The following is a 12,959-nucleotide window of genomic DNA, read 5'->3' on the forward strand; positions in this document are numbered from 1 at the left end:
CTAAGACTCAGCAGGAGGATCTTCTTTTTGCTCTGGCTGAGGAGATGGAACATCCTTGACTTGGGGACCTGCCCCATGATCCTCAGCCTCAGTGATTGCTTCCTTAGCAAGATCCTTGGCCTTGGAGGAGGTTTTCTTTCCCTTACCCTTGCCTTTACCCTTCTCTTCCTCCACATCCTCAACCCGGACGGCGACCTGACCAGAGCCCCCGGTAATTTCAGCTAGGGGGTGGCATCAGGAACAGCCGTGGGCTGCTTAGAAGCTTCAGTGGTATCGGCAGGGATCTCCCGGATCTCTAGAGGGAAGAAGACCTTCTCGAGCAATCTCAAGGCAGAGTCTGCAGGGATCCCTGCAGCATTAAGAGCCTGAGCCCATGAAATGCTGCCGTAATCCCTGCATACCTCTGGCAGCTCCTCGGAAAGCCTTGCCTCAGTCTCCTCCACTCCGAGCTGGTAAGCAGCCCTTTTTTCAGCCTCAGCTGCTTCCTTGACTAGTTGAGCTTCTTCCTTGGCAAGCCGGGCCTCTTCTTTGGCTTTCTGCAACGCGGCCTTGAGATCCAGTACGGCTTGCTTTTCAGTAGCAAGGTTGGTCTCAGTCACGTACAGTTTCTGGCGTTGATCGTCAGCTTGTTTTTCAGCAGTCTTCAAGCCAGCCTCAGCACTCTTACAGCCTGACTCAGCCTCCTTGAGCTTCTCAGATAGCTCGTAATGATCCAGCTTGAGGGCTCCTAGAGCCTTCTCCACCTTAGCACGAGAGAGGGCTTCAACATCAGCTAACTTACGATTGTCGCGGCACCACTCCTTGGCCACAAATACTTGTTGAGTGATCTGCCCAAGAAGTGACAAGATAACAAGTTAAAATATGACATGATCCAATGATCTTACCGATGAGAGGATGAATTGCCTTACCATCGCAAGCTCTCTCTTCAGGGATAAGAAGAGTTTAGACTGTGAAAATCGCCTGTAAGCCTCTATGTCCCTGGGAAGGAGAACGGGTTACTCTAGGGCTTCAGCAATGTACCCCTCTCGGCCCCTATTATACTCTCGAATTGAAGCATTATAGGGAATGGCTACTCCGTCCACTTCGAGTCGGGGGCTCCAAGTGCGCGGAGGCACACACACTTCAGCCCGCTCCATCTCCTCTTGGCTCTCCACAAATGGAGCCCTTTTGTCCCGATGCTCCTGAGTTGTTTTTTGTTGTTTACTGCCCTGGCGAGGACCCACCTTGCCTTCCTCGAGGGACTCAACCGACCTTTTCTTCTTCAGGTTGGGATTAACTTTCAAGCCGAGATCAGCAGGGATTTGCGGAGTAGTAGGAGGAAGGACAGAGGTCTGGGACTTGGCAGGCGCCTTCGATGATTGCCCCTTGCCTCGGGCAGCCATTAGCTCTCGCAAAATTTTTCCTTTGTTGGAGGCCATGTTGTCCACTTCCTCGTCCGAAGAGTTGTCCGAGCAGGCAATAATAAGAGGGGCGCCGATCACGGAGTTTCTATCCGGTTTTCCCTTAACGTCTGAAAGCTCGATCAGGGGAGCTCTTAGAATATCCTCCTCAAAAGTAGAACTCGTCTATCTCCTCCTCAAGAGAAAGACAGGATGGTTTAGTATCTTCTTCAACACGTGCTGCAACTTTGGAATTATCTTGTGGAAGTGGTTGTGCAGCTGGCTGAGGATTCTGAATACCAGGCAAAACAACCGGTCTAAGATCGTCTCGAGCCAAAAACCTCGGCTTCGACACGTCAATCCTTGCCAACCTTGGACTATTGGCTCTTATGGAATGGCTGATGTCTAGGAAAGCGCGGGACAAGGGCTCATAACCCAAAATCAGATGAGCCGTACGTAGTTGTCTGTCCTCGTTAACGTAGATCTCTGACCTCAAAAGATAGTTTAAGGCCTGAACGTTTACGTGGCTCAGTCGAGAAGCGATGTGTGCTCTATCTGCAAAACAGCCGAGAAGGAAATTGTAGTTAAGTTACAAAAATTTTGAATCTTCAATCAAAGGAAAGAAAAACTAAAGGGTTAAACCCCCTTCCCAGGGGATTGATCCTAAAGGCACCACACCTGGATCTCCTGCCCGAGTTGGACAATGAAGACCATCGCTCCACTCTCCCGAGGCAATAAGAAAGTCATCTTTCATACGCTTATTGGATTTAGGAAGACAGGAGATTAGCCTAATGATCTCGGACTGAGATTTAAGGTAGTATCCCGCTTTGTCGAGATGGTAGCACTCGTACAGGTGAACTACGTCATGCCATGTAAGGCCCAAACCCATCCGCTCGTTCAGAACATCTATGCTGCCTAAGACCCTAAACAGGTTGGGAATGCACTGGTGCGGTGTCAACCTATGGTTACGCAAATAATCCCGAGTAATCCTACGCATGAGAAGCGTCATTCCTCCTTCTATAAAAGCAATCATGGGAATGATGACTTATCCCACGTCCCTATCGGTCAGCACTCGGTTTGGAGGATAGTACTCCAAAACCACCCCCTACGGGATGCGGTACTTTGCCCTAAAGGCCTCTATGGCGGCCGGAGTATCTACTAAACACTTGAATCTACCCATCTAGTCGAACCGGTGGGCTGAGGAGGAAGGCCGAGGTGAAAATTGGGGTTACGAAGAGGAAGTAGAACTTACAAGTATCCTTACAACAATCTCTGAAGCTCTCAGAGATTTCCTTAGGGAAAGGTTTCTCACTGAAGTAGTCACGGAAATTCGAAGGCCTGGAACGTTAATGAAGAACTAGGCGCTGGGATTCTCTGGCGAACTTGAGTATTAGTAGAAAAGAAAAGCAGAAAGAGCTTCCCCAAGGCCTTATATAGCAAAGGAGGAAAGGGAAGGTCACTCCTGCCCAAAATTCTAGGAAGAATGCCAGCCGTTAGATTTGCGTTTCGCCACTGGATGGGGGAGACATAAAGCCGCCTAGAGTAATAAGTCGCACCTCGTAATTTGTAATGCGTCAGAAGCAACTGTCCCCACACGTGCAAACCGAAAACTAATTGATCTTATCCCTTAAAAAAGTCAAAACCCCGCTTTTCTCCTCTGAAGGAGATAAAAACCGGAGTTTTGAGGGGTTATTATGGGGACTATGGCCCAAAGTAACGAGTTGGGCCTTTGGCCCGTCCAAGGACTCCAGCCTGTCCGAGGAGACAACATGGCTTAGGTGATCCATATTAAGCCTATCACGGGAAACAAAGAAAAAAGGTTCGAGGAGGAATTCCTCCTCGGACACTGAAAATCCGGAGCGGAGGTACGTCCAAGCCACTGAAGCCCATCCCCTAAATACGTGAAAAGGAAGGAAACACAAAATATCTAAGTAAAAGCTGCCACCACCACATTGAATGCACTACAGCTACTTTCCCGGCTGCATTAATGTGGAGAAGACCCCTGAACAGTGTTACCTTGGCTACCACAACTCACAAAGGACTGAAAGAGGTGTCTGATGAGATGGATTCTCAAGTGGAGGCTTGGATGATCAACAAGTGTAAAGCCTAGATAATAAGAAAAAGTCTATATAATGTATAGAAGCCCCCTTAAGGAAGGGGATAGAAAAAGGAAGGTAGGATACTGTAGCATGCAAAGAAACCCTAATGTATTGGTCTGTATACATAAATTAAGTTTTGAGTCTCCTCGAACCGTGAGATCTTTCAACGTAATGACTTTTGTTCTTGTTCATGTGTACCTTTATCCCATGCAAGCCTCTGTTTAACTTATCTAAACCTAGTTCTTTGACCCATACTCTACAAAATTCATTGTGTTGGGCTTTTTTGGATCAAGACTTCACAAGATAGGGGTTTGGGCTCCAAACTGTGTCCCCACATCTACCAAAATATTTTGAGGAAAAAAACACACTTTAAATTACTTATTATTATCTCTTTTTTCTTTTTTCTTTTCTTTTTTTGGTTTGAGGGGTGTCTTTGTCAACAATTTTTTTTTGAAGTTTTTTTTTTTTTAATTTATAATTTATTTATTTATGTATTACTTTTTGAAACATCACCATCATCTCTAACATTAAGGCATTGACGGCTCAATTCAAGTGCGTCATATTCTAGCACACTCGCAGACAAGGGAACATGGTAGAACATAGCCTTGCAAGAACAGCATGTAATTTTCCTCCTTTTTGTACTTGGATGGAGGAAGTCCCTCTGTCTTCTTTTGTTGTGTATTCTACAGAAACTATCAATAATACGTGAGCCCCTTGCTTTTTAGGGGTGGCTTCTCAAAAAAAAAAAAAAAAAAAAATTGTTAAGTAGCAATTTTAGTCAATTCCCTACTTGTCTGTCACATCCTAACGAGCAACAACCAAAGTGTTTTTGCAACCAAAATTGTCCTCATAAATTTCAAGCCCTACCCCCATCTACCAAATTGCCAACTTCAACACTTCAGTGCTCTACTTTTCAAAGCATTTCCCCCCAAATCTTATTCAATTTCAAAAATTTATGTCAATTTGTTAAAAAAATTTCAAGCACTATTCTTTCTTCGAAATTATTTTCCAGTAAAGATTTTTATTTTATTTTTAGGTCTTACTGGTGTGGTGTCCAACTTCATTCCCATTTGGGAATATATATGGGGAATTGTGTAAACTAACTTTATGCCGACTAAATTGCCAATTTCAAACCCACAACCTATAGGGTATCATTCAAAAGGCAAACGTGGGGCCTTGTTTTTTGCAACAATCCAAAATTTTATATATATTTTTTATTTTTTACCTGTCAAACTAATTTTTAATAATTATTGTTAATAACTTATGTAGGTCTTCTTCTCACCCTTTTTTTTTTTTGGAAATTTCCTTAGCAGGTAGTGTGTATTTAGGATAGCTTAGGGGCTGTTTGGCCAAGGTTTTTTCATCACTCAATTTCCATCACTCATCACTCATCACTCAATTTTTCACACCCGTTTGGCATCATCACCCAATTTCGATCACTCAATATTTTTCACACTATTTGTGGGCCCATACCTGTTAGCCGGTGTAGCTTTTTCTCTTTTTTTTTTTTTTTTTTTTTTTAGTACCCAAACTCACCGAAGCTAAAAAAAAAAATAATAAAAAAAAAAATAAAAAACTAGAACTAAAGAACAAACCAGTGGAAAAAAAAAAAAAAAAAAAAAAAAAAAAAAAAAAAAAAAAAAAACCCAGAACTGAAGACCGAACAAGTGAAAAAAAAAAAAAAAAGTTCAAAAGGTGGTCAAAAGTTGCGGCTGTGGGTCCCTCCATGTGTGTTTATTTACGAAAATGTCATTGAATTATGAGTTATGGAAACTGAAAACAGCCTTTAGTTGTTTTCAATTTCCATAACTCATAACTCAAAAATCAGAGAATTGAGTGATGGAAACAGAGTTATCGTTTGCCAAACAACCTTTTTGCTATGGGTCCCACCATTTTTGAGTTATGAGTTATGGAAACTGAGAATTGAGTTATGGAAACTTGCAATCCAAACAGCCCCTTATTTTCATGACTATTTCATCTTATTAAAAAGTTATAATAAGTCTAGAAATAAACATTATATATAATTTTTTTTGTAGTTGTTGACATGCTTGTAGCGATTGATGCATAATAAAATCATGTAAATGGTTAGTTTAGGTGTAATTGGTGTTGTTCCAATTGCTAATTGTCAACTAATTAACAAGTTATGAAAGTGTTCTATTCTTCAAAATACTCTGAAAATAAGTTTAATTTTTTTAAAATAACTTTATCTTGTCAAAGACTTATAAAAAATAAATAAATAAATAAATAACCTAGTCAAAGACTCAAATGAACTAAATAAACGTATTTTTTTAAAAACAATTAAGCCAAACATAAATTAGGAATACGTAATTTGAGAAAAATTTATGTTCTTGACTTATTTATCCTAATAAGTTATAATTAGTCTAAGGATAAATACATTTTATAATTTTCTTTTCAAAACTGTTTGGCATGTTTTATTGATTGATTGATCCAAAACTTTGAACCAAACATAATTTGTACTACTTTATTTAGTTTGAGAAAATAGTGTTATAACTTATAATTTAATATATTGGAAATAAAATTTAGAGTTATGTGTGTTTTTTGAGGAACAATGCTATATTGTAGAAGACTTAAATTTGTAGCTCTCTTTTTCCCTCCCTTTTGCTAATTATCCATATCAAGTCAATGAATCACCTTGCATAGACTATTATGTTCTAGGAGTTCACCACTCTTATATTAGAAGCTTTAATGTTGCCTATATTGATTCTTAGGATAAAACTTCAAATGGAAGTTTAAGAACTAGGGTAAAAGTGTTTGTGAACATGTGCAAAGAGAGAAGTCTGTAATTGCCAGGTAAGAACAATAGCTGAAGAGTTACAAAAAGGAAAACGTTTATTGATTATGCAAATATAGATATTAGCTTAGCAGAGGTGCATGCATCTTAACATTCACTTGATTAGGACCTGCTACAAATTAGTATTGTTCTTTAATTTGTTCTCTGTAGCATGCAATTAATTCCTTTATTTCTAGATTCCTTCACATCATACTTTCTAGAATTAGCTAATGACATTTGATCCAGTACAAAATAAATGTTAAATTGTATGAATAACCATAGTAAGGAAGTCTATATTGCACAAGGTAAATGTTCTTTCTGATGACTACCTTATTAGCTGCAAATTAGTACAGCTATTATATTGTTAAGTTAAACCAAATTTTCTTTGGCTGAAATTGTTAAATTACCTAAAGATTATAATATATGCTAATTATAAATGGCCATTATAGTTTGCTGTTGCATTCATTAATTTCATTAATGATTAAATGATCAAAGATTATAATATATTATGTGCAAAAAAAAAGATTATAATATATTACAAATTATTGAAGGCGGCTTTAACTTTCACTCATATATGTTTAAGGTCTATTACCATTCTACAACAATCCCTTATTTGTATTTTTGAAATTAATCCTTCCCCAAGTCAATTGTTGGATTAATTACTTATCATAAAAACTTTGTCATTTAGCATTTGATATCAATACTGTGCTTGCAACATGGTTTTATTTTTATTTTTTTTGGGTTTGGTTTATTTAAAAGATATGTAACTAAAATCTTTCTTAAATATTTAGTGATTTGTCATTCACAATACAATGTCCAAATAAATTGAAAGCTAATATCAAGAATCAAGTTAGGGGGGAAAGGATATTTATTGCTTTGTTGCTACTTGCTGGTTCTTTTAGTTTTCAAAATCTGTGGTGAATGTGAGAGCATGATTATTTCAGGTGGGGATTTCATCTGGTGTAGCAGTTGTTGCTGCAATAAAGGTGGTAAAAGAAGCCTCAATGATAGAAAATTCATTGTTGTAAGTCTTATTCCTTTCTTCAAATTAATATGGAATCTCTATTGCATGTTTTTGTACTATGATAGTTAGCTTAAGTTATTTTAATCAAGCTTCACTTCAAAATTACTTTAAATATAAGATGACTTCTTTTTATATTCCTACTGATGGTAACATAGATTTTCAAAATGTTTTTGATCTACTCTTGGAAATTTCTAAAACTGAAAAGTTAAACCCAGATACAATTAATCCTAACCACAAAGAATAGATGATCATTGTACAAATACATATAGCCGTTTCTTAAAAGTATGAATTTTGGGTGGATGTAGGTAATATGTTGAATATTATAATCCACCTTTAATATTCTTATGTATTGAAAATTATCATAAATAGAGGGGTTATATGTTTATAGTAAACTTTGGTACTTGGTCTTACTACAATTTGATGGTGGGCATGATATTCTGTTTTTGTTTCATACTTCTAGTTGTGCTATATTGATCCTGAAGTTTCCAATGAAGAGGAGATGGAACTGCTGAAGAGATCAGATAGCGCACAATTATAAAGTAATTTATTCTTCTTTAGTGCATCTTTTAGGTACTATTTATCTATTTCATTATGTTACTTACCTCATTCAATGCCTTTTTTAGTTGTAATGTATGACAAACAATATTCCAAAGTTATTATATGAAGACCAAAAGAAAATTATAGTTGTATGGTTTTTTGTAGTTTTGTTATAAGTGATCTGCAAGTTATTGTATGGTATTTTTTGTTTTATTTTATTAGGTTGGGTACTTTAAACTTTTGTTTTAATGGTAGACAATTGCAAACAATGTGTTTTGCTGTTGTAGCTTTATTGTTGCTGGTGTGTGAATTATCAAAACAATGAGTGTGGTTGCTATTAAGTTGGCAAGTTTTGAAATGCAATACATCTTTTAACTTGTTCGAGAATATGTGTCCTTAAGATATATTTATATGTATTTATGTGTTTTTTTAAAAAAAAATTTTATGTGTTTATATATCCAATATTTTTTGGGGGAATGTTTGTTTTGCTAAGAATCCATATTCTTGGTTGTAGTTATGTTGAGATTAGAACTTTTACCATTGACCTCTGATTGTATTTCATACATAAATACATATATATATCCAATGCATTTGCCATCTAACTAGGAAAATAAAAAAATAAAAATAAAAAAAGACTAAAGCCGCATTTTAAAAACGTGGCTATAGCCAAATTCAAAAAAAAAAAAAAAAGGGTTATAGCTGCGTTTTTAAGATGTGGCTGTAGCTGTCCTTATGTCCTATAGCCGTGTTTTTAGAAACGCGGCTATTAGTCCTGGCCTATAGCTGCATTTGTAAAAACGCAGCTATAGTACCTTTTTTTGGTAGTGTGCCAACTTTTAAACCACAGATAGACAACTTAAATTTCAACCAAACCATAAGTTAGTAAGTTGTAATTTGCCCAAAAATTTATTATACGAGAGAATGTAAATTAGAATGCACAACTAGCAAGTAAGAATGTAAGATCTTATCATTGTTGCTGGCCGTCAATTTCGTAGTTTTGAATTAATAAAATCATAAGCGTATTTGTTTAAGCTTATAAGCTGATGTACTTGTGTTTTTATCCAATTTATTTAACAATCTAAATAAGCTAATGAAAAAAAGAAGCTACCAACTTAAAAAAATAATAATAATAATAATACTTGGAATGGCATGAAACAATAATGTTATACGATCATTAACATGTTTAAATTAATTAAAAGGGATCAGAGGCTGTTGAACTAACACAGAGGGAGTAAAAAATAACATTTGTACATGTGAACCAGTAGATCACGAGGAAACAGGTGACCAAAAAAGAAAGAACTTGGGGTGCTGTTGTTTTTGTGTTTCATTTTTAAACTGATTGTTTTCATTTTTTGTTTTCCTAGGCAGCTACATTGGGTCAATTTTTGAAAAAAAAAAAAAAAAAACTTTTAAAATTGTCCTTCCTATCCTAGTTCCAATTCATTTTCTTCTAACAAAATAAAAAATAGTTCTAATTCATTTCACAACTGTAGACACCCAATTGAAGTTTGAACTTGCCGTCAAAATACATTTGGCCCAATCTCATAGATTTTATGTTTAAACTCTAAACCTTATTGTTTTCCCTAATATATCCGGTTCTGTTTGTTAATATTATTGTAGAACTAATATTTGAGCATCTGGATTCTTAAAAAAAAAAATGAGCATGTTTTTCCTACATTTTTTTTTATCATGAAATATTTTATAATCAATTAATCAATTTAGATGACTGACTACTAAATAGTCACATGATAAAATAAAATAAAAAATACGTGCAAATAGTTATAATGGTATGAGCTATCAAGTCATGAGATACTAACACATTGGAGGGAATTTATCCAATTCATAAAATTTAGAAGGGAAAAGATCCACTCTACACATTGGAGGGAATTTATCCAATTCATAAAATTTAGAAGGGAAAAGATCCACTCTCATTTGACCTTTTCGAATTCTGCCTGTAACTCACTATAGCTCAAGGAACAAATTGCACTCCTTTGTATACGTCAGGGGTCCATTGATGAGAAAGGACTGGGAAAATCTTAAATCTTCATTTTTTTTTTTTAAAGTCAAATACGACACACATGATATTTACTTAATTTTGTGTGGTTTAAATGAGTTTTCTTTAAAAAATGACTACTAAATTTTTTTTAAAACACCACGTACTTAACAATTGAATTGGATTGGAAAATTCAAACGGGAGGAAGACTTTCTCATAAAAGGTTTCTCTCCAAACTAGTTTGGTGAGAAACCCTATAAACTTATCCAATATCTTTTTATTGGAGGTGAATTTTGAAAATCCAACCGTTGGATTGCATGTTTTAATTAGATCCTTCATATTTGCAAATTTTCAAGTAGATCAAAGTTCAATAGCTAATTCATCAATCAAATGTTTAAATACAAGTTTTTGTGGTATAAAATTATACATTAAGAATAGTTTATTGATTGAATATTAAATAATATCCAATTTGGTCGAAATTTGACATGTGCGTTAAGATTATAAAGAAAATGCAATCTAACGGTTAGATTTTCAAAATTTATATTCAATAAAAATATATAGGACGAGTTTGAAGGATTTCAACCTTATCCGACTCTCCATCCTGGAAAACATTGCAACTTTTTAATTCCCTTATGCTTTTAAAAGAAGAGAATGGCAAAGGCCTATCAATCTTTTGCCCTGGGTTAGGGGATATCCCATTAACTGTACCATTACAATTTGCACAGGGAATGAGTCTCAGTCGCTTGACTTGCAGCACTTGCCCTCCTATTGGGTCCGCCTAATTATGAAATTTTTTTTTTTTTTTTTAAGTTTGAATAGAAAAAAAGTGTCCAAAAGAGGTTATTTGGTCTTAGCAGCATGCCCAGAGGCATGCTATGGTCTTAGTAGCCCAAACTCCAAAGGAGGTTATTTGGCATTGGTAGTGTGCCCACAGGCATGCCATGGCCTAGGCAAGAGAAAGTGGACATAACAAAATATCACAACATTTTCACAATACTTTTCTAGTTGTGGTAGGTTCATTCTAATATTTTATTATTTTATTTTGACCTATAAGTTATTGACACATCAGTTGTTGTGAAAATGTTATGACAATTTGTTATTGACATCTTAGGTGAATGTCCCATGGATAAACATATGTATATATATTATAAAAATTAAAATCTTACCCCATACAAAAAAAAAAAAAAAAAAAAAAGAATCCCACTTTCCTGACACATGAGTGTCAAATAAACCACTAATGGAATTTCAATAACTACTGTTAACTCTTCTAACTTACCATCTTCTAACTTACCATATGTTTAGGACACTGTAGCGAACATATGTAACAGAAAGAACAAATAAATTATGTTCATTTATGTACAGCAACGGACACATTATTGCCAGATTCCAAAGAGCAAGACACATACCAGAATGAAAAATGATATCAGAATTAGGTGTCTTCTGCCTAAATTGTTGAAAAGGAAAAGACTTGCCAAGGAGTTGATTGCAAGATTAATAATGATCATTATAATTTAAATCAATAATGATCACAACATAACAAGATTAATATTGGTCCCCTTAACATATTAATAAACGTACAACTTATCAACTTACTTGACGCGCGAGCCATTCAAGAGATTACAAAAAATTTGATTGACATAAAGTAAGTTTATAAACCTATAAACTTAATTTTTGGTTTAGGGGATATTTTGGTCTTTTTGAGGTTTCAAGGGTATTTTGATCATTTTTTAGGTTTTGGGGGGTATTTTGGTCATTTTTTTAGGTTTAGGGGGTATTTTGGTAATTCTAGAAGTCTCATGGGTATTTTGGTCTCTTTAGTGGTTTTTGGATATTTTAGAGTTAAGTGATTTATAGAAATGATACTTGAGTCATACTTGGGTCTTATTGGGTATCCAATTAAAACCCAATTAACATTACTTTTAGGAGAAATTACACTTTGCCCACAAAAAACGCTTTACCTAGCTGTAGTTTAAAAATTGGCAATTTGTCCACCTGAAGTTAGTTCTGTTTGTCTCTCATTACCCACTTTTGTTAAAAACAAGGGTAAATTTCTATTTTTATTACCCTTTTATGTCTCTCTCCTCTCAAAACATTAAAAAAAATAATAATAAATAAAATAAAATAAAAAACTAAAAAATCAAGGGAAAAGAAGATCTAAAAGCTAGGTTTGTAAAAATTAAAACCTAACTTTTGAGCACATCTTCTTTTCATGTATTATCTTTTATAATCATCTACTGATTATTTTTGCTAACACCACCTCAGATACTAGCAGGTGGCCAAACCATGTTATCATATAGAAAAAAGTTTTTTTATCATGCATTGTAGAGATACTAATGAAGCAAGGGGGAACACACCACAAGATTGAATTGAAGATTGATTTACGAGCTAATTAGTAATTACAATTATCAAAGATGGACAACTAAAGAAAATCATATTAATTGTTAAATTACCTTGTCTAAGTATTTTTTAAGGAGGATGGGAATATCATATTTAACTTTGAGTCCTCCAAATAAGGATCCCGTGAGACTTTTCCCTCTTTGAAGGACCTCAGGAGAGCTAAGGGTCAATTTTGACCCTGGCTTGTCCACTCCTAATACAATTGTTTTTCCCCAATCCTGGCAAACAAAAATAAGATTATATCACAAATTACTCGTTAGCACACAATAGCATAAGAACACACACACAACAAGCATTTTTGAAACTTGAAGAAAAAAGAATAGGAAGGACAACGAGTATGTAGTACAACAATCAATAAACCAATTGAATATTTTAGAATGTACTGCATTTTATTTTGCTAAAAATTTCTCTTCAATACATCATAACTTGCTGTGAAACTAGTAATTAGACAAGCTAATACTACATGAACTTCATTCAGTACATTCTAAACTGCTTAGTTAAAGCTTTTCACAATTCAAATCAATAACTTCATATAAGCAGATGTGCGCAAAAGTTAAGTTTTAATTTTTACAAAACCTAACTTTTAGATCTTCTTTTCCCTTAATTTTTTAGTTTTACATGTTTTGAGAGGAGGAAGACATAAAAGGGTAACAAAAATATAAATATACCCCTGTTTTTAAGAGAGGTGGGTAACAGAAAACAAGTAGAGCTAGTTTCAAGTGGGTAAAGTGCCAATTTT

At 35.2% G+C, this 12,959-nt stretch overlaps 1 protein-coding gene across 1 annotated transcript; it reads right to left on the bottom strand.

The window, feature by feature from the left end:
- LOC126728309 (uncharacterized) lies at positions 1-1,418 on the bottom strand. The gene is made up of 4 exons (XM_050434158.1): positions 1,021-1,418; positions 909-978; positions 312-827; positions 1-195 (listed from the first exon to the last, which is right to left on the bottom strand). The coding sequence occupies exons 1-4, from the start codon at positions 1,416-1,418 to the stop codon at positions 1-3; spliced, it is 1,179 nt and encodes a 392-aa protein (XP_050290115.1).
- Between the last annotated feature and the right edge of the window lie 11,541 nt (positions 1,419-12,959).

The sequence above is a fragment of the Quercus robur genome, chromosome 5 (assembly GCF_932294415.1).
Source record: "Quercus robur chromosome 5, dhQueRobu3.1, whole genome shotgun sequence".
NCBI lineage: Eukaryota > Viridiplantae > Streptophyta > Magnoliopsida > Fagales > Fagaceae > Quercus > Quercus robur.